Raw genomic sequence first — 24894 nt, 5'->3', positions numbered from 1 at the left:
CAGTGGGGCAGGAGAGCCAAGGACCAGGAGGCCAGGGTCCTGAGGGCTGGTCCTGGCTCTGCCCCTGAGCCCCTGCCCCTCTGAGGCTTGGAGCCATCACCTGTGAAGCAGGACCTGGCTCCCACGACCCCTAAAGACAGGTCCCTTCCAGCTCTGACATTTATGCACTAGTTTGTGGCCTCAGGCCAGACAGCAGCTCTGCATGCACAGCCCACTCACACCTCCGTGCTGAGGGTATGACACACGAAGCACTCCGCACTTTCAAGCTCCACGTCCGCCCTGCAAACCACATCCTTCCCCTCACCTACACAGAACAATCTATAAATCTGCATCCCTTCCTGCTCCCCATCCAAATTCATCCTAGAAAAAGGGACTGAGGCTGAGAGAGGAGGGTGGGGTCAAGGTAGCTGGACCCCTGGCACTGGGACCCGGCTCCCTCCTGAAGTGTTCCAGACCGTTCCTATTATAAAGCTCCCTCCAAAGAGGAAAATGCACCACCTCTGTCATGCCCCCTGCCCCAAATCCTGGGACTGCACCAACCCATACCCAGCCTGGGTACCTTCTTCAAATCTAACCTGCCTACCTGCCACTGCACCCAGCCTGGAGAAAGTAGGAAAACAGACTCTTGGAGATGAGAACCCCCGGCTCTCAGGTGCTGGAGGGAAGAGGAGTTCTTGGTTCCAGTGCAATAAGACATTGGGACCTCTCACCCTCTGCCACAGCAGCCTTGGGGTGGATGGACTTCCCTCACCATCCAGAACAGAAGCTGACTTCAGCTCTAAGCGGGCTGACCTTGGGCGAAGGTGTGGGTGTGAATAACCCACTCTTCTGAGAATCTCTGAAAGTTATTTTTTCTTTTCAGTGGTTTGGGGGCAGGGAGTTAGAGAGCTTAATAGATGAAGATGAATAAAATGCTGAATTCTATCATGTCTTTCTAACTGATATTTAGCATTAATAAAAAGTATTTCTGAGGTCATCACAACTGCCTCCCCCCTCCCCCCAAGCCCTTGCAAGTGCCTAAGAAATTGCCTCTGAAGGATTCCCACCCACCCCCTCCATTATCAGCTCCCTAACATCTTACAAAGTCTTATCAACAGGAATATTAATATTATTTTCAGTATCAGAAAAAAACCAGTTGAGCAGCACAGGCAAAAATATATCTGCACTACGTTTCTGTCGTTGCCAAAAATATACACATCTTCTTTTCTTTATTTAAAAAACAAAACAAAACCAACAACAACAAAAACCCAAACAGAAACACACACACACACACACACACACACACACACACACACACACACACACACACACAAATCTGCACATGCAAAGAGACTGACTAGACACAGGCATCAGGGAAGCTGGACGCACCCCCTCCTGGCTCGGACCCCAGTGCACCCTAAACAGACACAGACTTCAACCTCGTCCCCCTCCTGGCCATCCCACCTGTCCTCAACCTTGGCCACCAAAGGCTCTGGGCAGGTGGGGACTCTTTAAGGTGAGAACTACCCACTACACCCCAGGGAAATAGCTGGTGGGTGAAGGGACAGTTGTTAGGTCAGCTTAAGCTTAAGTCTCCCCTGGTTGGTGGGGGTGGGGGAAGGGAAGGGGGAGGCAGGTGGGCTAACTCTGGGAAGAAGGTTTTCACTGAAAGAAGTGGCACTTTACCCCCTAATCCCTGGGGCTCCCCTTGTGCCAGGGAAGCAGGACCAACAATCAGTGGCGGAAGGGAGCTTGGAGGGGCACTGAGACCACACGAGGTCTGGGGGAGGAAAGGCAGGATATCACCCTGATTCAAAGCCCCCAGCCCCCAGTTACTCTCCAATATTGGAGTACTCTTCTGGTTTTTGTTAACCATTCAGGCCCCAGAAAGGGACTAAAGTTGGTGAGGTGAGAGGGTGCAAACAAGAGCTAGGGGCGCCCCTCTGATGCTGCCCCATCTGAGCACTGCTTCCCTCCCTGCCCTTGGCTGCCTGGGGTCCAGGGAGAGACAGACAGACACACGCACGCACGTGCATGCGCACGCACGTGCATGCGCGTGCACACACACACACACACACACACACACAAGCTCTCTGAGTCAGGCCGCTTCATCTCCCCACCCTCGGCACTCCTAAATCCAATAGTGCAAACAAGGGGCAGGGCACCGAGGGGGCTGGGCCGCCCTCCCCCTGCCCTCCCCCGGCTGATCACTGGGACCTACCCCCCAGAGGTAGGGAGGCTTGGGCCGAATTTGATGCCACCCTGCCCCTTCCTCAGCCTCTTAGTCTGTGGGCTTTTACAAGCTCAGCTTGTGACCCTTGTTGGGGGCAGGGGAAGGGGCCCAGCAAGAAACAGCCCCAGGGAGCCCTCCTGCCATCTGCCCATGTTGGGAAGAAACCGCAGGTCAAGCAGGGCTCTTCCTCCCTCTAGAGAAGACTTCTGCACAGGGGCAGGCCCAGGGCCAAACCCCCCTACTTCTCCCACACAAGTGCTGATCCATTTTATGTGGTGGATTCAACCAACCCCCCACTTATGCGATGGCCCACTTAACATGCTTTCTGGGGAACCTCAAAACATTCACTGAGAATGGGGGCTCCTAGGCAGGCTTGGAGCCTGACCCCCTCTGAGCCCCTCACAAAAGGCCCAGTGCAAAGTGGAAGGGGGGCTAGATGGAAAGGGCTCCCCTCTTGGTCTCAGTCCTCGGCACCAGGAGCACCCCACAACCCCCGGCCCTCAGCACATGCTCTGGGCCAGGGCTCTCCAGTGTCTGGGCACAGGTGCCCGCTCCAGGCTGGGACCCCTCAGGCCAGGATCTGCCCCTCCACTTGGGGGATCAGCAGGGGCGTGGGTGGATTTAGCCTTTTTCCTGGTTGGCTGAGGCTCCTTTGTCAGCGGTCTGGAAAAAGAGGAAGGGAGGCTGGGGGTTTGGGAGGTGTCTGGTCCTAACACCTGCTTGAGAATGGCTTCCTGGGTCAAGAAAGCTAACGTAGGGTGCAGTGAGGGCCTGGGCTCTGGCGGGTGCACACCAGGGTTAACGAGTACGTGTGTGTAGAGGGGAGGAATTGCCCTGCGTAGGCATGTGTTCGCCAAGGCCAGCACTTGGACTTTGGCTCTAGGCCCTCAGAAGGAGGAGGAAGAGGCTTTCTTCAAATGGCCCACCCAAAGCATCATCTTTTTCTAAATGGTCCGATCAGAGAGGAAACGGCCTTTTCTAATTGGGCTTCCCAGAGGAATGCCATTTTCTAATTGGGCCTTTTGCTGTTAGCCCGTATGCAGAAGGGATCTTTATTGGACCTGTAGGAGGGCACCCATTTGTTGGCAGAGGCCCTGGGGCCTAGAGCAGGCACTCTGCTGACCCAGGGATCGCTTCCTTCCTCCTTCTGATGATTCACCTGATGATGTCCCTTCTAATGCTCCAGGAGGGCCCCGACCCTTTACTCACCCCTCCTTTGGGGCCACCGCCATCCGCCCCCGCCAGGCTGAGGAAGGGGTTGGTCTGGGCAGTGAGGACCGGAGGGCCACCCGCTGCTGCTACTGCTGCAGCTGCGGCCGCCGCAGCCATGAGACTTGTGTTGTTGCCAAGTGAGGGAGCCACCAGGGCCCCGGCAGGCAGCAGAGGTGGGGCAGATGCTGTGGGCAGCAGGCCAGGGGTGCCCGCGGACAGCAGCGGGGTGGAGCTTCCAGCCAGAAGGCTGGCCATGGGCAGCTGGGAGCCCCCGGCCATCTGCAGCCGCTGCAGCTCCCTCTTCTGCTGGATCTGCTGGATCATCTGGTAGACAACGGTCTGGTGTTCCTGCAACAGGGCCAGACTGCTCACTGGCCAGCAGTCCCCATGGTTATCTCACCCTGCTTGGCCTGGGCCCCATCCCATCACACTAGGACCATGAGGCAGGAGGCCTGGGAGATAGTCAAGGTTTGGTCTCTAACTCCCCACTCTGGGCCTCAGTCTCCCCATCTGGACAAGAAAGAGGTTGCTCACCCTCAGTGTCTGTCAGCTAGGGCACTAATGGCCAAGTGCAGGAGGTTTAGCATCCCTGGCCCCATCCCCCCTCACCAAAGCAATTCCTCAGTTGCTATGACAACCAGAAATGTCCCCAGGGGTGGTATGACCCCAAGTTGAGAAACACTAAACAAGGTCAATAGTTTTCAACTCTCCTCTTTTTTGTTTGTTTTTTTTTTCCGCTTAAGATTCATTTATCTTTGCTTTGAACAGGCAGAGCATTTTCAGTGTTCCAAAACTCAAAAACTATTTATCAAGGCTTACATCTTAAGAAATGTTGCTTTCACCTCTGTTGCCATCTGGCCTCTGTAAGTAACCAACTGAATTGGTTTCTTTTTACCTTCCCAGCGTTTCTTTACATGAAAATGAGTATTTTTCTATTTTTCCAATTCCCCTGTTTTTTTAAAGGCAGAACTCCTTTTCTCCAAAGGAATTTTTAGTAGAACTCAACATACAAGAAAGAGCTCAAAGGGGCTGCTCTGGTTGACGGGGTGTCTGTCACCTGCTCAGTTACCTCTCTACGTGGGCCCTGAAGTCCCCACTGAAGATCCTTGGGGCTGGAACTGGAAATGCTCAGTAACAGGACTCACCACCCTCCAGACCCTCTCACTAGGATGTGATCTGGGGCCAGTATAGCATCTCTGTCCCAGTGGCCAGGGCCCCTGTGAGCAATCCCCTTTGCCCCTACATGATCCATAAGGGTCCAGCCTGCAGCTCTCCTCCCTCCCTTCTAAGCCTTCCCTTTGGGGCCGACCTAGATACTCTGAGATGGGCCCTTCCAGCAGAGCAGGGGGCGGGGAGGTGGCCCAGGCAGAGAGGGGCATTACCGGGGTCAGCTGTGGGGAGGCCAGGAGCTGCTGGAGCTGCTGGAGCTGCTGCTCTTGCTGCTGCAGGAGGTGTCTCTGCTGCTCGGTTAGGCTGAAGCAGGAGGCAAAACACAGACCATGGGAAGGGACAGGGAAACACTCCTCCCCTGCTCCCACACGCTTCCAGACTCCCTCAGACCCAGGTGGAGAGAGGCGGGGATGTGTGATATTAAAGGATGAGAGCTCAGAGAGGACAGTGGGAGAGAGACAAGTTAGGTGGAAGAATTTTCTCAGAAGGAAAACCTAGATTCGGGTATAAGGAATAAACAGACAATTCTGTCACTGGAGAGCTATCACCCAGACAGCACTCACACCTAACATCTAGGGAGCACCTGGGGCCAAGAGGTGACTAGATTCTGTACCCTGTAAGACCGCAAGACAGCTTTCCAAAATTTGGGGGGATTGTGGGTGTTTGGGGGGGGAGTCCCTCCCAGAGCCAGCCTCCCCATTCCCTTCCCCAGGCTGAGCTCTCCCTCACCTGTTAAGACAACCTGGCAGCTGCAGCGTGGGGGCCCCGCCAGCCTGGCTCAAGCCTGCAGGGTTGGGGGCAGCAGCCCCATTCAACCCCCCCAGGAGCCCATTGAGGGGCAGGGCCCCACTGCCCGCCAGCCCCCCCAACAGCCCCTCAGCCATGGGCATAGCCCCCAGCCCCGCTGCCCCCGGTGCCCGGCCCAGCCCATTCTGCGGCTGGGGTGGGAGCGGGGCAGGGGCCCCAGGCAGGGCCAGGGGCAGAGTAGCAGGGCTCTGCTGGAGCAGGGGCAGCGGTGGGGGCGTGCTGTGGAAGGACAGCGACGAGCTGCTGCGGCTCGGGCAGCCTGAGTGTGGGTCCTGGGGAGGGAGGGGGAAGGGAGGGGTCAGAGGGGCGGGGGGCCAGCATGACCTTTCTGGCCCCCCCAGCCCAGCACCCACCAGCATTCTCACAGAGCACAGCCACCCCCACCTTAACCCCCGGCAGAGCCACCCAGCAGGAATAAGCAAGGCCCAGGGATAAAGGCTAAGAATCCAAATGGTCTTTACAAATCACTTTCTGGGGGCCTCTCCCGATGCTTGTTTAACACAGAATAGTGATGACAGTAGTGACTACCTAGTGAACCAGATCCAGGGTTCAGTGCTTGACCTGTACTAACTCATTACTGCTGTTTTATGGGTGAAACCATTGGTTAGCAGACAGGCTAAGTCACTCTGCAGGCAGCTGGAGTGAAAGACTCCGGCTCAGATCCCATGTCCGCAATGCAATGGCTTGGGTGGCTTCTCTGTTTCAGTTGACACACTCATAACATGGGGGTAACAGCAGCACCCATTCCACAAAGTTATTGTGAAGACTAAACACGCCACGCTTTAAAAGTCTAAGCACAGGACATGACAAAGGGCAAGTACACAATTAACGTTAGTTACTATTATGATTATTATTGCCCAAGTCACACAGTTCGTAAGTGGCAAATAGAACAAAAACCCAGTTTGCTTGATTTCAGTAATAACCACAACATAACAATAACAACTGCTACCCCAACCACCACCAATTACACAGGTATTATTTTGTGTGAGGCTTTAATAAACTGTAATAAACTCTTCACAAATACTTCCCAAAGAGGCCTTCCCTAACCACCTTATATCCAGAGAAGAATCCCACCCTCCATTCTTTCTCACAGCCCTCAAATTATTAGCACTTTTCCCGGTTTGTAATTACTGATTTTCTTAGACTTAGCCTGTCTTCAGGAGCAGGACTGTGTCTGTTTTGCTCACCGACTGTTTAGCCAGTGACTGGCCTAAGTAGGCACCTCGAAATTACTACTTATTTAACGAAACAATAAATGGACCAATCACCCAATTGCTCAGCCATTCACGTCACTGCCCGGCTTCCAATAGCGCAAGGTGGAGATGGGACATGGAGGCCCTAGCACCTCCCCGCTCCTGCCGTCCTGCCCCCCGTGCCCCTCCCCGTGGCGCCCACCTCGGAAGACGTGGACAGAGAGTTGTCCAGGCCCAGGCTGTTCTTCCCTGGAGGGCTCTTGCTGGTGCTCAAGGAATCGCTGCTGCCGGCTGAAGGAGAGGGATCATGGAAGGAGGTCAGGGCTGGAGTCGAGCCAGTTCCCACCGCTGAGCAGAGGCCCCTCACACACAGGCTGTGGGATCCCCTTACCTTGGGGAGGCAGGCCATAGGGCCCAGGAATAGGGCCATTGGCGGCAGGCAGGGCGGTAGGCAGGGCAGCGAAGGGCACAGAGAGTTGCACGTTGAGAATCTGCAGCCGCTCCTTCTTGGCCGTAAGGCTCAGGATCTGCTCCTGAAGCCGCTGGTTTTCCTTCTGCAGCGCGTGTAGCGCCTTCAGCATCTCCACGACTGCAGACAGAAGGCGAGAGCGCCTGAGCCCCGCGGCGGGCCTGGAGAGGCGGGGTGAAGGCTGGGGGCGGGGCCAGAGGACCGGGGGCGGAGCCTGGAGGGGCGGGGCCTGGGGAAGAATTCGGACTGAGACCTAAAAGAGAAGACGCCGGCTAGCGAGGGACTCAGGTGAATCCTGGGGACCCAGAGGTCTAAGAACCAAAGGGTGGGGCCTAAAGACCAAAGGGTGGGGCCTCAGGCCCAGGGTGGAGGCCTCGTGATTGGGAGTGAAGCTGCTGGCGGAAGTTGGGGCTTAGTAAGGTAAGGGCCAAAAGGTCGCGAGGGCCAAAGGCCAGGTGAAGAGGGGGCGGGGCCAGGAGCTGGACCTTGCGAGGATGAAAGGTAAGGCCCGGGACTGGCCAGAGTTAAGGTGAGGGCGGGGCCGGATCCTTAAAGACGGGGACTTGAGAGAGGTGACCGAATCTGGGGATCCTAGGACAGGTCTCCCAGCCCGACGTCACCCCTCCTCACTGTTAACGCCGGCCTCGCCATCTCCTTGCTTCTCCAGCAGCTGCTCCATGTTAGTCGTTCCCGGAGCCGCTGGGTCCAACTGGCCGCCCCCGCAGGGTGCGGACGCTGTCTGGTCGAAGAGTGCCGGGAGGCTGCTGATGGGGGACCTGGGGTCAGAAGGGAAAACTGGGCTCAGGATTACCTCACTCCCCAACTCCACAGTCTCCCCGTCCCCCTCCTCTCCTCTCAGGGGTTTCAGTCATCCCCTTGGGGATCCCACTCTTTCCTCGCGCCGTCTCTCCGCCCTCTCCTCCCTGGTAGTCCCTCCGCCCCGCTCCCAGTCCCTCCCCCAAGCCGCCACCCCCTCCCTCACATGGAAGACAGACTCTCCTGGGGGGAGGTCCCCCGACATCGGAAGCTGCAGTCCTCCAGGTCTGGCTCTTGGAAGAAGCGGGGCAGGGATCAGCGAGGAAGGGGTGCCGTCGGCCTCACAGTCCTCGCCTGGGAAGTGGGTGCGGGATCTGGGACCTTACCGCAGACCCCTTTCCCCAGGACCTCCCAACCCTAGACTGGCAGTTATAGTTCTTAAGGCGCTGGGAGCCTTGGCTTGGAAACCGAGCCCCTTGGGAGGCAAAGCCATGGGATCTCGTCTCTTCCCCTTTCTCTAGGCAGAAAGGCTCTTGCTGCCTGGCTACTTTCAGATCCACCTCCCAATTTCTTTCCTGGAAGAAAACTTGTAACTTCAAAGTTATAGACATTTGGGGCCTAGACAATCCTGGGTTGAACTTGGACCTGATACTTACTTGCCGTGTGACCGTGGGCTTGAAACTAACCTCTCTGAAGTGATTGTTAGGATTAAAATCAGATAATAAATGTGAAGCGTTAAGCTGAATAGTTTAGCTGCCATACAACAAGACTTTAAATATTGTACTACTATAATCAGTTTTGTATGACTTTCATATTAATAAGCTCACAGATTAGACAGCAAAACTCTGTTAGGCCACAGAATTACAATCTGCGTTCTGGAAAATATAGTCACTTACTCTGTAGGTCCTTAATTCTGTAATCAGATTTGGCGCCTTTAAGGCCTACCTGATCTGGTAAGCCCCACCCCCAGCAGGCCAGGTGGTATCTCTGCACCAATCAGCTCTCTGGGGCTGGGTTAACCCTCCAAGGAGAGGGAGGGGCGCTTGGGATCCGTCCTCTTAACTCCTAAATACCCAGAGAGCAGGTTGCCCAGATGGTGGGACCTCTGCAAAAGCTGATCCCACAGATTCACTAAGAGGCGGGAGGGGAGCTACCCTACAGCAGTAGGAGAACTAGGCATGGAGTCAGGGTACCAGATTTTCAGCTCCTGCTCTGCCTTTCCCTACTTGAACTGGCTTGAGCAAGTCATACGTCTCTCCCTTTTTCTTTTGTAAGATGGAGCAGTAGTAACTCTGCCCTGTCCTGCCCTGCCCCCTCCCCTTACGGGGGGAGGGGGTCTTCAAGTGAAAGTGTATCCCGGTTTGTTGTGTGTGAAAATTTTTTGGCTGGGTGAGCAATGGCCAGAGGGAGGGAGCAGCCAGAAAGCCCTCCCATCCTTTCTGGGGTGACATGCAAGTGATGGGTGCCCCTCAGGTCTTCAGGAAGAAAGGGGAATGGGGTCAGGGACTCACATACCTGTGTGGCTGCTCTCGGCTTGGGTGAGGAGGGGGTTAACGGCACCCATTGGGGTTCCAAAGATGTGGGTAGAAGGGAGGCTAAAGGTAGAGCCAGCCAGAGAAAACACCTGAGGGAAAGGAGGTACAGTCCCGCCTGGTGGTTATTCTTGGATCTAGAGCACAACTGTGTGCACCGGGGTGGAGGGGACCAGGTGTGCTGGGGAGGAGAGAGGACCAGAGAGAGGGAAAAGTTCTGGTAGCGCTCAAGCCCAATCTCTCAAATTCCCATGGAAAGCTGGGGTCCTTGGCAGGCTGTCCCCCACCTGCCCAGGGACGGAGGAGCCCAGGAGTAAGGCCTCACCTGAGTGGTGGAGATAGAAGCAGAGGAGGAGGGGAGGGTGCTGGTGAATGGGGAGCGGCTGAGGCGGGGCAGGGCCGAGGTCCCTGGGGGCCCCAGAAGGCTGGAGGAGAGGGGGGTGCTGCAGACAGCCCGCAGCATTCCGCCACCGTGGGAGATGGGGTCCTTATTACTGGTGTAGATGCCTACAGGCACAAGGAGGACACAGAGGGAAGCTTACAGTCACCACTCCCCCAGGCCCCTCCTCAGCCAGGTGACTGGGGCAACCTCTCCCCTGGATCTGGCCACACACCAGTCTTACCCTCTTACTGCAAAGATGTCACATCTTGTCTGGGTGACATCTGCTTGACATGCCTGCTTATTTGCCCTGCCCAGGCTGGAGAATTCCCAGCTTTTCTAACTGATCAACCAAAACTTGGGTAAGTCCTATTGGCCATCTACCCCAGTCTCTCCCACTACAACCATGCAGAAGATGGGTACGGGGGAGTGTCTCAGGTGACTGTCACCTCCATCCTCTGTCCTTTGGAGCAGCTTCTATCACATTTCCTTCTAACTGCATGTTTATATCTCTGTCCTCTCACTAGACTGGCTGGGGCCCTGAGATACCCTCCATCCCCAAGGGTCACTAACCTGCCCCCAGCAGGGGGGACTCCAGGCTCAGGCTGGGCAGGCTCCCAGAAGGCCCAAAGGTACGAGAGGCCAGACCCCCCAGGCCGGAGCTGACCAGGGAACCTCCGGAGAAGGGTGAGGCAGCAGTGGCGGTAAAGCCAGCCAGCTGGGCACCAGGCAGGGAGGGAAGAGCTGGGCCCCCAGTGCCTTCCTTGTTCCGGCTGCCCTTGGGTCGGCCTGGCCCATGTCGGCTTCTCTTGCTGGCTTTGTGCTTCTTCTCCTTCAGGCCTGTCTCAGGGGTCTCCTCAGCAGGCACAGGGGCGGCGCTCAGCGTGGGCATCCGCTTGTGGGTGCCTGCAGAGGCCCCGGACCCCGAGACGTGGGGAGACTTATAGTCCCCAGGGGACGGGGCCCGGGCTCGGCCCGAGCTGGAGGTGGTGGTGGAGAAGCGCATGATGGGCCCAAAGCCAGAGAAGACCACCTTCTGCTCAAAGAGGTCTGCCTTGGGGGGCTCGGGGGCCGAGGGAGAGGGAGGGGCTGAAGGGGTGGGGGCTGTGGGCTTGGAGTACTTGTCTTCCTCAGGCTGCTCCAGCTTGGGGAATGCAGAGAAGTCAGGGGAGCTCTGCAGGGACGAAACTGCAGAGGGAAAATGGAATTATAGCTGGAGCCCAGATCCCCGCCCCACTCCCACTCCCAATGTGCACTAGTTAGAGAGCGCTCTGGTCGGGGGATAGGGAAGCCAGGTTTCCTGTCCCAGCTCTGCCAGGATCTCTGTGTCCTAGGATGAGTCCCTCCCTCCCCGCCATCCCCCACCACCTTTTCCACCTTTGATAAAGAGGGAGAAAATAACTCCCACCCTACTGTCCTCACTGGACGACCACATAGAGATTACAAGAGATAACATTAGTGTTGGTGCTTTAAAAAACGGTACCTGACAGCACACATGCAGGGGATAATGAATAATGCTATGGGGTTGGAGAGCCAGGCCCTGAGGGAGAGGGGAGGGGAGTTCCAGCTCAAGAGGGGAGGGTTAAGGGGGTGGGGTGGAGAAAAGTCACTTGGTGGGGATTCCTTCATCTTTAACCAGAATCAATTTAAGCAAATGAGATGCAAACCAATCTGCAAAGGCCCTTGCTAGAAAAGCTCAGGACCAAAGACTATCTGGCTCCCAGCCTCCTCCAGGATGTCCACACTCACCTGCAGGCTGGAAGGGCCCCCCAGAGGAGGAGGAAGAGGAGGAAGAAGAAGAGGAGGAGGCGGAGGTGAAACTGCTCACACCTTTCCCACTGCTCAGTTTCTTCCCCTTGTGACTCAGGCTATGGCTGGAAGACTTTTTCCCCTTTGAGTCCCTGCTGCTTTCAGAAGTCTCCTGAGTGCTGGCCTCATGGTGAGAGGAAGAGGAAGCCGAGGAGGAGACCTGAGGGAAGGAGAGGAGAGGAAGGCTCGCGGTCAGCCCCAGGGCCTGGGCTCACCCTGACTTGGGAGTGGAGCAGGAGGATCCAGGACCCAGGGCTCTCCTAGGAGCGCCCACAGTTAGCCTCAGGAAGCATTTCCAGGCAAGGAGATGGTGGTGGGAGCTCCTCCACCAGGGAGATGGGGAGGCAGCTGTGGAACTTCTGGGTGTGAAGAGATGGGACCTCTGAAACCAAGAAGCTGTCGGTCCTTCACCTCGGGCTGCGGAGTGATGAAGATGGTCTCAAGAGTCTGTACTGATGTACGTATCTGCTCAGTCACTCATTTAAGAAACACTTAGGCCCAAGAGGGTTGGACTTGTGTTGGGAAGTGGGGTACATATGGAAGACGGACCCCAGGGAGAAAAGGCTGCCTTGGCCCCATTCTTGGGCCCTCCAGTCACCATCACTCCCTCCTTACTCACCCCTAGCTGCAGCCACCTGGCTGACACTTGGCTCCTTGGCCACTCCATGCCCTTCCTAGACAATCAGCACTCTGCCCGAAGAGCCTATCCTTTCCCTCCCTGGGAAATGTCTCATCCTTCAAAATCCAGCTCGAAAACCCCCTCTTCTTGGAGTCACCCCAGAGCTACCCAAGGTGGAACAAGTCATTCTGTCCTGTTATTTCCAGGGTACCACGTAGCCACCTACATCAGCCATGTCAACAGCTGCCATGTGTACTGAAATATACTGTCCCCCATGTCTGAGGGCAGCAGGGCAATGGCTGGAAGGGCTTGGGCTCTGGGGGCTGAGCCTGGTGGGCTCTGCCTTCTACTACTGTGTCATGTCGTGTGGTCTCTCACCTTCATGGAGCTCCAGCGTCCTTATGGGACTAATCATGCCTATTTGGAGAGTTACAAGGAACATAATACCAGATACATAGTATGGGGTCAATAATGATGATTCTGATGGCGGTGGCTGCTAGTAATATACTGCAGAGACAGTGTCCTGTGCTGGTTAAGAGAACAGGCCTTCAAGCCGGACTGCCTGGGTTCAAATCCTGACTCCACCACTCACTAGCTGTGTGCTTTTAGGCAAATTACTTAACTACTCTGTGCCTGTTTCTTCATTTATTGAATGGGGTTAATAAAATATCTACTTTATCTGAGGATTAAATTGAGTGAATCCTCATGCATCCCTCCTATCCCCCTTTTCTAGAAGGGAGCCTGGCATGTGGTGAGTAAATTAGGGCTTTGTAGTACTGCCAGGCATAGCTCTTCCTCCTGGTGGAGACCAGGTACTCAGTAAAGGAACAAATGCCAGAGGGAGGATGGACAGGAGAGTGAGAGCCACCCTGTGCTGCCCCTTCCTGGGTGGAGCCCTGGTCTCTGTCTTTTTCTTTGTTCTTTCCAACAGCTGGAGTTCTGAAGGGAGCCAGATGTGGTTCTGAGAGCAAGGGAGGAGAGGGGCTAGGGGGAGGGGTAGCTGAAATGCTGGGGTGGGTGGAGGAGGCTGGGCAGAATGCTCTAACACATCCAAAGGGATGCCCAGCCACTGGGGCAATTCCTAGATCCACCTGCCTGCAGGCCCCAGGGAAAGGTCAGAGGGCGCAGATGACAAGCTTTTCCAGGTGAGCCCTGGGCAGCAGGGAGGGGAGAGGGTTACTGGGACAGTTGCCACAGCAACATCACCCTGGAAACCTGATACCTGAGCCTCCTGCTAAGATGCCCAGAGCTTTGCCAACCTCCTGAGGCCGGTAGAGGGAAATGGGGCACTAATGGTGACAGGAGGAGGCAGTGTCTCCAGGCCCCTGTTCTCCTTCCAGGGGGAGGGCGGGCTGGAAGGAGGGGCAGGGAGGGCTGCTCTGGCTTGGATTAGTGACTCCCTGGCCTCGGTAGAGCCTGCCGGTTGCTCATCCAGATGTTGCCCATTTCTGGAGTCAGGCTTGACACATATGCCCCTACTAGGGATGAGGGGGGCTTTCAGGGTGCTGTCCAGGGGCCTGCCCTGCAAGCCACCATGGGCTGCACTTTCAGTCCCTCCAACCTGCATGGAATGTGGGGGAGGAGTGAAGAGTGAAAGGGTCCTCTCTGCCTGTCTCTGGGGAAATGGACCCCAAAAACTCAGAGAACCAACCTGTGCTGTACCCACAGACAAGAGCCCAGTGCTGAGGCCCTCTGTCTGGACAGAGACAGATGTGAGCACCTGGCAGCCAGCAGGCAGGGCGGTACCCCACCCAACCCGACCCTCCTGATGGGTCAGTGATAGGTAGGGCAGAGGAGCTTGCCCCTCCTAGGCTAGAATGGGGAGTAGAGAGGGGTCGGGCAGGGAGCAGACACATATTAACCTGAAGCTGTGGGGGCTCCCAGGGGTGCTCACCCTGACCCCTCCCACACCAACCCTCCTGGGTGTAGGCAGCAGTACCTTGTCAGCAGTGGGGACCACAGGTGGGGTTAGGATGCTGGAGGGTGACTCAGGCCGCTTCTTGTGCTTCTGTTTAAGGCGTTCTTTGTCCTTTCGACTCTAGGGAGGAAGAAGTGAATTGACACTTGTGTTGCGGAACAGTCCGGGTGAGGATGAACATGGTGCTTGCATGTAGGGGTGGAGCCTTCTCAGAGATGAGTCTTTGTGGGTGACATCTCCCCTCCCACCCCGTGGAGGGACTAGGGGACTCTGGCTGGACAGGAGCCGCTCAGGCAGGTTCCTCTGAGAGCTAAGTCTATCCTCTCATCCCCAATGCCTGCTAAAGACAGCCTGTCCCATTATCGTGCCAGGGACACAGCACCACACAAGCGAGCACACACCTGCAAGGGTGTCCACCCAGGACACAGAAATGTGCAGAGGGACGGGAGCCAGGAACTCTGTGACAAGTGGCCTGAGGGGATGCAGGCATGGACAAACTAGGCTGACACGTTGCTAGACTGTGGCAATGTGTGTAAATGTACAGAGCCATGTGTCGGGGTGTCTGGGGACACTGTCATGTCATGGGGGGATACGGAGGAACCCCACAGATACAAAGAGCCCCAGGGAAAACAGGCCTTCAGCTCACCGTCTGTGACCCTCATATGTCACTTCCTCAACCCCCTCTTAGCCCTCTGTGGCCTCAGAGGAAGGAAGAGGGCAGGCGCTAAGGCCTTGGGGACACCTGTGGTGGCTTCTGGAAAGAAGCATGTGTTTTTGAGTGTGGGCCATAGAGGCAGACCCGTAAGACTTTTACCTTCTTCTGGCCCCTCTCGTGGTGGGAAGGGTGCTTTTCCTGCTGGGTGGATGGAGAAGCTGACCGGCTTCTCCGGCCAGTGATGAAGCCACTGCTACCTCCCACTGTGCCGCCTCCTCCTCCTCCTCCTCCTCCTCCTGTTCCTCCACTGCCTCCCCCGCTGGTGTGCCGAGATGTCTTCTGGGGAGAGAACCAAGAGGAATTGCCAAACCCCCTTCTCCCTAGCTCAAGGGAAAGTTCCTGAAGGTCAGATGATCCTGGGGGCCAGTTCCAACCCCCAACCGGCCTGCCTGTCACTAAGAGGACCTTGTGTCCTTAGTGATACTCTGCTCAATAGAAGGGCGTTCCCTAGCCTGAGATCCAAGTTTCCCCAGATTCAGCAACTGAGACCTAGAAGAGGTAGGGGCATCTTGACCCCAGTAAGGCACGGCTGGAGGTAGGCCTGGGGCCCAGGTCTCTTATGCTACACCCACCTCCTTCCACGGTGCCCTATTGGCCCCTTTCAGGCCCTGGGCCACAGAACTACCTCCACCTCTGGGGTGGGGGCCCTCATGGGAGCCCCTGCTCGCCTGCATTCCATACCTCATCCTCCCCTCCAGACTCTCTGCTCCAGCCATCACCCCTTCTCCTTTGTTCTTGGCCTTCCACCAAACATAGTGGTTCCATCCCAAAGGGCCTGCTGCCCTTAAGAAGCGGGAAGTAAATATCCACAAGAAAAACCCAAACAACCCTTGTGCTGCCATTCCTCCCAGCCAGGGCTCTGGGCTCTCCCTGCCTGATCCAATGGCTTCACCTGTCCTAGACTTGCAGCTGTTCCCTCTAAGGCCACCCACTACCTCCCAACTGTCAAATTCAAGGACTCATTTCAGGCCTCAACTGACCTAATCGCTCCCTAGCAGTGGGCACCAGGGACTCCAGCCCCAGTCTTACACAACTAAGGCTGCCACAACCACCCTGCCCCGGGGGTCTCACAGCCACTAAATCTGAACACCCTCACTCGGCACCTCCTATAAACCAAACCGAGCTCCCTACCTTGTCTTAACTCAATATTGAACCCTGAACCAAGGTGACCCTATGACTTATGATCCAAACCAAGATACTTCTGAAAATGAAAGAGACAGCTATTCCACCAAGGCAACAAGCACAAACTGGGACTCTCCAGGGCAGACCAGGACATACGCCGGCCCTACAGAAGCTCGTTGCACCCCAGTTCACAGCACTCTCAGGTGCTTAAGCCCCATCTACCCAGCATCAAGGGCCTGGATCCTGTGTGCCACCCTCAACAACTCCTTCTCAGCACCCCCACATGTAGGCAAGTCTACCTAGAGATGGTTGTAGAATCCAGCCTCACCACCCCCCACCCAACCCCGCCCCACCGCAGCTGTCTCTCAGCCGCCAGCCTTGGCCCTTCAGCTCCAGCTTCACAGTGGCTGCCAGGGTAATCTTCCTGAAAAACAAATCTGATCATGTTACCCTCTTGCTTATAAGCAGCCTTATAAGCCTGTAGCCTGGGGTTGAGGTCCAAGCTGCTTCCCCAGTCAGGCCACAGCATACATCTGCAGGACACCCCACCACTTCTAGAACATGCAGGTCTCTCCACAAATATGGGATAGCACCCCTTTTCCAGCCTCTCCTTGGGCCCCTGAACCTGGGGAAGAAGCGAGTCCAGCTCTGGCCCCACTTGAGCTTTTGTGCCTCATCTCCTGCCTCCTCCCTACCGAACACCCTGCCTACTAACGCTCTCTCTCATCTCAGGACTTTGTCCATGCCAGTCACCCTGCCTGGGATTCCTTTCTTTCTGTCTTTGCTTGGTAGGCTCCCACAGAGCTTCCAAATCAGATTGTCTGTCCTGAATCTCATACACCTGCTGTGAGGTAAGTAAAAAACTGCAGAGAGCCTTAGTTTACTCATCTTTAAACTGAGAATATATAGTACACCTAGTTCTTTGGGTTGTTGGAAGGATCACATGAAATGACACATGTAAAGAACTTAGTACAGTGGCTGGGGCACATTAAGCCCCACAACTGTTGGCTCTTATTGGTGGCTCAGTTTAAGTGCTGTCTCTTTAAAACCTCCCAGACTCGGACAGGCAGGGTCTGAGCTTTGTCTTCTGGGGTGATGGACTACTCTGTTTCACACCCCTCAGGCTGTACTTCAATTTATTCCTCATCCAATGGTGAGCTTCTCAAAGGCAGGGACATAGTTCCTTCTATGTCTGTCCTCCCAGCACCAGGTAGTGGCCTGGCCTGAAGCCCACACCCTCTAAACCATGGCTGACTGACCCACTCACACCCTAGCAGATGAAACTCACCATCTTGCTGAAGTGGTATTTGCAGTAGCCACAGTACTTGACATTGTCGACCTCCAGCACTTCTTCCTCACACAGCAGGCCTGCCATCTGGGCACTAACCAAGAAGGTCCACCTGAGAAGGGTGTGGCCACAAACCAGACCTGCCACCTGCCTTCCCCCTCCTAGACCCCTGCTGGGGCAAGGACAAGGCCACCCAAGGAAAGCACTGCTATCATGACCAAAGAGACAGCAGCTAGGATGAGTGCATTTGGCAGCCATCCATGGCAAACCTCAGAGGGGGTTGGTACAGCTGGCCAGGGATCCCAGGGAACCCTGCGGGGTGGGTGCAGGGCAGGCAGATGTCTCACCAGGTGACATGAAAAGCTTGTCGACATCCGTGGCGGTTACAGGTCATGCAGGCTCCTGAGGCTGCCTTGCTCTCCCGGCCCTGCTCCTCGCAGATATAACACGTCTGCAGGACAGAGTGCAATCGTCCCCTCCTCCCTTATACCTGACGGATCCCGCCCCCCACCCCCCCAGTTTCATCTTCTCCTCGTGTTCCTGGGTCAGTGCAATCCAACAGCACTTTCTGTGATGATGGAAATGTCCTATACTGTGCTGTCCGATGTAGCAGCCATGAACCACATGGGCTATGGAAATGTGGCTAGTGTGAGTGAGGAACTGAATTTTAAATTGTATTTAACTGTAATTAACTTACATAGCCATGGGTGGCTGGTGGCTACTATATTGGATAGTGCAGTCCTTGGATGGTGATCCCTTAAGGCCAGAGACTATGTCTGCCTGGCTCAGCAGTGAGTTTATTCCCACCTCTGAGCCTCTGCACATGCTGTTCCTTCTGCCTGGAACCTGGAACAATCCCCTGCCACCCGACCACCCCCCCCCCAACAACCAACTGGCTCCTTCTCATTTGCCAGGTCTCAACCAAAATGTCTTTTTCCTTGACTACTTTATCTAAAGTAAGCCCCCCAAAGGGTATTCTTTATTTCAGTACCTTGTTTATTTTCTTCACAGCACTTACCACAAATTGCATTTACTTTATTTGCCTGTTTACTGATATTTATAGTCTTCCCACACAGGAGTGTGAGTTCCATGGGGCAGGGAGCACATCTGTCTTGATCAGTACTAAACACTGTGTGCCTGGTACCTTGGCCCAGTTTGGGCACATAGTAGGCAATCAGTGAAATGTGTCTGGTGAACAAAAGAGTGAACTGCTTGCTGAGGTCTACCTTCAGGCAGTACAACTGCAAGGGAGCCTACTGCTTCACTTGAGTTTCAGAGCAAAAGCAGTATCTGTCAGTGGAAGCTGCCTACCTACCTCCTGAGTTCCCTGAAAAGTGTCGGTTGGACAGAATCAAATACACTGGACGAAGAGAGGGCTGGAGGGACCCAAGAATAGTTGGCTAGGGAGAGGACTGGTATGGGGCACAGCAGGGGCTGCTGACCTTGTTGAAGCGATCATGAGGCACGTACTGCAGCACGATGGGCTCCATGGTGAGCACGTTGGCAAACTGCACCTCAGGGATGTAGAGGGCACACACCACGTGGGCCCAGCCTGGGGCGGTGTGGGGCCGGCCTCAGCTGTGATTGCAAGCCCGAGACCCCAACCCCTCACAACCCCACACTGCAGATGGTCCCCTCCTCCACAGCCTTCCCATCGGACTCCAATACCAGCCAGGGAAGGGCAGGGAAACGCAGCCTTTGCACCCCACCCCTGCCCACAGTCCACTCCTGCCTTCCCAGACCCTGCTCAGGGGGCCTTGCTGACCTCCACAGATGAGCCCTGGGGCTCAGGGACCCCTCACCTCCATTGTCAGTCCTCTTCAATGCCCCGTCTTTGTGTGGGCACAGCTCACACCTCTGCCAATATAAGGGAGGCACAGGGATTTGGGGGGGGCAGGCCTTCCTAAAAGGGGTGGGGGATCTGCTCAGCTGGGCCCTCCCTGAACACATTTGGAGGGCCCCAGGATGAAATGATAAGGTGTCTATGGAAGACTGGTGGGGGTACAGAGGAAACAGGATTGACCATGAGTGAAAATTTTTGAAGATCGGTGATGAGGACATGAGGTTCATTGTAATATTCCCTCTACTTTTATACACATTGGAAACTTTCCATTGTAAAAAAGCTCAAACAAACAAGCAAGGTAAAAAAAAGGCCCGGTGCCTGATGTGAGGCGCAGTGAGGGATAAGCTGAGGGAGAGATGGGGTTGGTGATAGGTGTGCAGGAAACAGGAAGTCCTGTGTGACAGTCCTACCCTAGCCTCAACCTCAGAGTCCCTTAGCTCAACGGGGAGGGAGGGGATGCTCAGGTGTACAGGAGGGGGGAAGGGAGTCTCAAACTCACCACCCTGGCTGCTCGCTCCTGAGATTCACATTTCCGGCAGAACCAGGGTCCTGTTGGCACCTGGACGATGCCATAGCAAGCTGGGGGTGAGGGAGAAGAATCACAAGCAAATCTATCAGCAGTGGCTTTTCCTAGAGTCACTAGGGGTAGGGAGTGACTCTAAAGGACTAGAGCCAGTTCCAGGAGGGGGGCTGCTCCCCTGCCCAGAGATCACTCTCTAGACAGCAGGACCACAAGGAACGCCCAACAGCACACGGCCAGCTTTCAACCACACAACTGAGCATTCCAAGCAGGGATCGGAAGTCTGAGTGAGTCCTTGACCTTAAACTTCTAGCAGATCCTCCCCCCAACACCTTTTCTGTAACCAGCTCCTGCCAGGACCAGTCGTCATCATCAGGAATAGAGAAAATCAGAGAAATAACATTTACTACAGTCAAACACGTTTTGTTGTTATGGGGGGGGGTATTTCTTAAAGGGCCAGTAATGGAAGAGGCAGGGAAGTTGGGGGTCCAGGGACCTCATCTTCTGCCTCTAACTATAATAGGTACAGGTCAAAAGTCAAGGCCAAGAGCAGGTGCCTGCCGTGCAGGTAACCCAGAGGAGAGTGGAGGGAAGAGCCCACAGGGACAGGATTAAGGGCTGTCCCAGGAAGGGGGGGGGCCAGTTGGCTACGCTAGACAGGCGGGAGATGCCAGCCTGCGCCCTCGGCAAGATTCCTCAAGGAGTTAACTCCCGAACCATGTGCTGCTGGGGGAAACTCCAAACCTCCCTCTTCTCTATTCCCGGCCCCCTGCGCAACCTCTCTCCTACCCGCAGCTCTTCCCTAGAGGATTTTAGGAGTCCCTTCTCCCCTGGGACCCTTCTCCTCCCTTCCCAATTCCGCTCCTCCCAGTATCCGGAAGTGGGAGGGGGGATGACCCCCCTTTGACCTCTCCCTCCGACAGCCAAGACCAAAATAACCAGGCGGGAGGGGACACCTCGCAGGTAAACATTCTCCTAGCAGCCCCGACACTGGTAGTGAGGGGCGCGGAGAATGCACTCATTGCCCCCGAGACTGTCCCCAAACTCCCTCAACTTGGGGTGGGGGGCGCGGGACTGGAACAATAGGCAAGAAAACAATGCCTGACCCGGTCCTCCAGGACCCGGCGGGGGGAGCCCCCACGACGCCTCCCTTCCCTTCAGGTGGGGTGGGGGAGGGGCACCCGAGCCCCAGGAGGTCTCCGGAGGGCGCGGCCAGGGGCGCCCTGCGCACGCCGCCCCAAGGGTCCCGCCGCCCCCGCGGGCCACCCCGTACCTTGGTGGACAGCCACGCTACACGCGTGCCCATCACAGTAGACCAGCGGGTTCTCGGCCCAGCCCCTCTCGTCCGAACATACGCAGCAGCCTCCTACCATCTCCTTCATACTCCCATGAGCTCCCTCCGGGGCTGGGGCGGGGGGCCGGCCGGCGGGGGTCGGGGGTCAGGGGGGGAGGGAGGGAGCGGGGGGCCGCGCGCCTCCTCGCTCCCTCCTCCTCCTCCTCCGCCGCCGCCGCTTCTTTTCTTTGCCTCCTCCTTCCTCCTCGGCGTCCTCCTCCTCCTCCTCCTCGCTCGCTCTGTCTGGCCGCCCCCCCCGCCGTGCTCTCGCCCTCATGCCCCGACGGGCCCCCCCCCCGCCAACAATGAGATCCGCGCGCCGGGCTCGCCCCCTCCGCGCCGCGCGCCGAGCTACCAGAGGCTCCCGGCCGCCGCGCAGCCCGGGCCCGGCGGGGGAGGCGCCGAGTGGCACATCGCGGGCGCCCGCCCGCCCCGCGCCCGCCCCGCGCCGCCCGCTCACGCGCCGCCCCCCCGGCCCCCCTGCCCGGCCGCGGCAGCCATGGCCGCGCGCCTCCGCTCGCTCGCTCCCCGCCCTCCCGCCGCCCGCCGCCGGGTAAAGTCTTAGGTTCAGGGAACAAAGCCTGGCTTGGTAGGGAGCTTTTCGCTCTTTCGCTCCGCGCTTCTTTCCCCTCTTTCTTTTTCTTTCTACGGCTCTCGGTTCTGGGTTGGCGCTCCTGCGCCCTCCATCTGTTTGCCCTTGGGTCTCGACTCCCGGTCTCCAACTCTCCAGCCCCTTCCGCCCAGGTCTTCGTCTCAGTGACTGTTCTTCAGCCGCAAGGAAACTTGGAGGTGGAGATCAGAGGAAGGGGCGCTAGAAGGAACAAGAGCAGGAACGTCGTGGGCCGTTCACCTCTTCGTGTCTGGGGAGGATTTTTGTATGGCCGCGGGTGGGCTCTTTCCTCCGAGGCCTCTCTAGGGGGTAGACACTCTTACAAGGAGACATCTGTTCATTCAACAAGTATTTATTGAATGCTTACTGTGTGCAGTCGTTGATATAGAGTGAACAAACGGATATTCCTGCCCTCGGGGAGCTTCCGGTCCACCTTACAGATAGACACGCACTTACAGGGACTCGGACCCCTCAGAGGCACGCCGAGGCACCCCCAGACACAGAAACTCACTCTTAGCCTCATCCAGCCACACTATCCTCCCAGAGGGGCACAAACCCGAGTTCCAGCCTCTCAGGCGCCCTTAGAGACCCACCCGAGTTAGAGAGCCACTACTGCGGAAGTGCTCACGAACAACACATTTACACTTGACCACTATGCACGCACACACACAACATAAACTCACACACAGCACCAGAAAGAATGAAAATTGGGTCTGAGGAAGAAGTGAGGGGACGTCAGCCCGAAGGCGTCATCCCCAAGACGGGCGTGGGCAAGGGGGACGAAACACAACCCCCCTGCTTCCTAAAGGGGGGAGTGGACGCCCGCAGGGACCAAAGGTCACACTCCCTCAGCGTGAGATGGGGTAGCGGAGGGGAGAAGGCAGCCCTGGGGGCTTCAGCGACACTTCAAAGACGTCGGGCAGGGAACGCTTCCTGCGGGGGAGGGGCAGAAGGAGAAGACGGGGGAAAACCGGCAGGAGGACTGAGGGTGGAGGAGGCTGTCCCCTCTTTGCCGCAGGCCCCCCTGGCCGACTCTTCCGCCGGGACCGCCTCCTTTTCACCAGCACCTGTTCAACCGGAACATCAAGGGGCCGGGACCCGCCGCCACCCCTCCCTTCTCGTCTATTTAGTACCTTTCATCCGGGAAGGGGGGTGAATCCCCGCCCAGGAGTGGGGAGTAGGGCGGGGGAGAACTTGTCCTTGACCTGGTCTGTGGCGTCAGGGATTTACTCCCTTAATCCCCGCGAGGCTGGAGTTTGGGGAGGTCGGGGAAGCTGGTTTCTGGGCTGCAGCCTCCACCTCCCCACACTCTTGCAGGGATACTGGAATCCGGAGGACTGCCAGGGCGAAAAGGCTTGGTCTAAACAGCGGGTCGGGGTGGTGGGGGGAGGCCTATTATGTCGCTTCCGCACCTGGGGTAGGGGGCCGAGAACCAAGGGATTGTCGGGGGCTGGTCCGAGGGCCGGGATCCCCGCGAGGACTGCCAGGCGCCGATATCTTGGACTGCTTTGTTAAACTTCGCTCATACGAAAAGTTGACACAGACCAGAAGTCTCATTTAGGAGTTTGTAACGAATTACCTTTACTGACAAGAGTAAAACATCAACGGAATTAAACGCAAAAATGTCAGCCCCATCCATGCGCCAGTTTCGGAATATTTGAATATTTGATTTCGGGACCGACCTCTCCAGGCGACCGACTGTAGTTTCGGGTTTCGCTGGACGAGGGTCACTCGAAGGCTCGTCGGTCCCTGCGTCCAGGGGTGGGCGGCTTATGGAATGGGGCCGAGGAGACTGTTCGGGTGCTCACCCCGTGCGGGAAGACTGCCCGAAGTTTGTGGGATGAACTGACGAAGACACTTGCGCGTTTAGTAAGTGTATTAGGAACAGTTTCGTTTAAACCACCCACAGCCCTTTGGGGGTGAATATTAATAACCCCATTTTAGAGATGGAGCAACTGAGGGTCGGGCAAATGAAGTGACTTGCCCAAATTCACACAGTCTGAAAGCTACAGAGCGGGGATTTGAACCCAGTCTGTCCTCTACTAGGGCTGGGGCTCCACCACCACGTGTTCGCCGAATGCCTGTGTCGAACTAGGATGTCCGCCCATCGCAAATGTTCCCTTCTGAGGTCTGGGGAAACCGGGTGCCCCGCAGGCTAGGCTGGATTCACGGCGGGTACTTCCTGGGCTGAGCTGTCAAGCTCCATCTCCATCTTCCAGCATCTTCCTGAGCACCTACTATGTGCCAATCCAGGAAAAACCAGAAAGAGCAGGATTCGGCCAACAAGTGGTTCAAGTTCATCTTGCTGTCCCTGGCGTAACGGAGCACTGATCTGGGGTGTCAGGCTGATCCTGGCTGTCCAGTTTTCGGCGAGTGACTTCACCTCTCAGAGGCTCAACTTGTCCCTCTTAAATAAGGCATTAACCCCCTCTGGCAAGGGCTGCAGGGAAAATCTAACGAAAATCCTTTTGGAAAGTGCTAGGGCACACAGTAGGCGCTCAATCCCTGCTCGTCCCCTCTCCGCCCCTCTAAGCGTGTCAGGGCAGCGCGTTCCCGCTCCCGCTTCCCGCCTCCAGCACGCTCGCCCGCCTCGCGCGTCCCGCGGCTAAGGGACTGGGGCAGAGAGGACCAAACAGAAAATTATTTCCGCCCGCTCGGCCCGCCCCGCCCCGCCCCGCCCCGCCCGTCCCCGGAGCCAGAAGGGGATTGTGGGGCCGCCGCGGCCGCCGCCGGAGCCGAGCGGGGCGGAAGCGCGCATCGCGCTGCTGCTCGGGCCCGACCGCGCCGGCCCCCGCACCTCCCGGGCCAGGACTGCGGGCTGTGGTCGGGGCGGTCCCGGTATCCGAAGCGGCTACCGCGGGGCACGTTTCCACGAAGCCTGGCTCGCTGGTTCCCGGAACCGAGCGGGGGAGGCTGAAGAGTGTTGAGGTTTCGCTTCTGCTAGCCGGCGGGGCGCTTGGTTTTGCCGGTCTCGCGGGCTGGGGGCGCGCGGTCCCCATTAGAAAGCCCCGGGCTCCGGGAAAGAACTGCGCCGGCGCCCGCGGCTTCGCGTCTCATTTGCGTCTCGTTTGCATATCACTTTCTCCCCCGAAAGCAAAGCTTCTGACCTTGGGGGCATTCAGAGAGGTTAAGTTACTTTCCAGAGGTAACCCAGCCAGTAAGAGGCTTCAGGTGGTTTACCTGCCAGCTGGGAGAGACTGGCGTGGCCAGATAGAAAGAGGGGGCGCTAGAGTCAGAAAGGCCTGGGTTTGGTACCCAGCCTAGCCATTTTTGGCTTTGACCATGGATTAGTAATGCCTTATCTGGGACTCTCAGTTTCCCCATCTCAGAATGCGGACTTAGTACCAACCTCAGGGTTTTTGTGAGCAGTGACACTGTTAAGTGCCT

The 24894-nt window shown here is 56.7% G+C and overlaps 1 protein-coding gene across 3 annotated transcripts; it reads right to left on the bottom strand.

Annotated features, from left to right (window-relative positions):
- Nucleotides 1–364: 364 nt before the first annotated feature.
- On the bottom strand, nt 365–21177 carry MLLT6 (MLLT6, PHD finger containing). Of its 3 annotated transcripts, none has more exons than XM_064496024.1 (20): nt 20838–21177; nt 19544–19623; nt 19004–19058; nt 18644–18753; nt 17549–17652; nt 17202–17295; nt 14891–15070; nt 14098–14196; nt 11480–11699; nt 10304–10918; nt 9677–9858; nt 9335–9443; nt 8046–8112; nt 7694–7839; nt 6986–7183; nt 6797–6885; nt 5324–5673; nt 4807–4897; nt 3422–3772; nt 365–2875 (listed from the first exon to the last, which is right to left on the bottom strand). In XM_064496024.1, the coding sequence occupies exons 1-20, from the start codon at nt 20944–20946 to the stop codon at nt 2834–2836; spliced, it is 3291 nt and encodes a 1096-aa protein (XP_064352094.1). In that variant the 5' UTR covers nt 20947–21177; the 3' UTR covers nt 365–2833. The 3 variants fall into 3 exon arrangements, with proteins under 3 accessions (XP_064352094.1, XP_064352096.1, XP_064352095.1); XM_064496026.1 differs by having other exon boundaries at nt 10304–10636; nt 11561–11699; XM_064496025.1 differs by having other exon boundaries at nt 14891–15067.
- Between the last annotated feature and the right edge of the window lie 3717 nt (nt 21178–24894).

Source organism: Camelus dromedarius, chromosome 16, assembly GCF_036321535.1.
Source record: "Camelus dromedarius isolate mCamDro1 chromosome 16, mCamDro1.pat, whole genome shotgun sequence".
Lineage (NCBI taxonomy): Eukaryota > Metazoa > Chordata > Mammalia > Artiodactyla > Camelidae > Camelus > Camelus dromedarius.
The sequence above is the reverse complement of the archived record's forward strand: the minus strand, read 5'-3'. Positions and strand labels throughout refer to the sequence as shown.

Coding starts and splice junctions, on each gene's coding strand:
- MLLT6 (XM_064496024.1), bottom strand. CDS start 20,946: ATGAAGGAGATGGTAGGAGGCTGCTGCGTATGTTCGGACGAGAGGGGC. Junction 17,296..17,548: donor CAAGCTTTTCATGTCACCTG/GTGAGACATCTG, acceptor CTTCTTGGTTAG/TGCCCAGATGGCAGGCCTGC. Junction 4,898..5,323: donor CTGCCAGGTTGTCTTAACAG/GTGAGGGAGAGC, acceptor CTCCTGCTTCAG/CCTAACCGAGCAGCAGAGAC.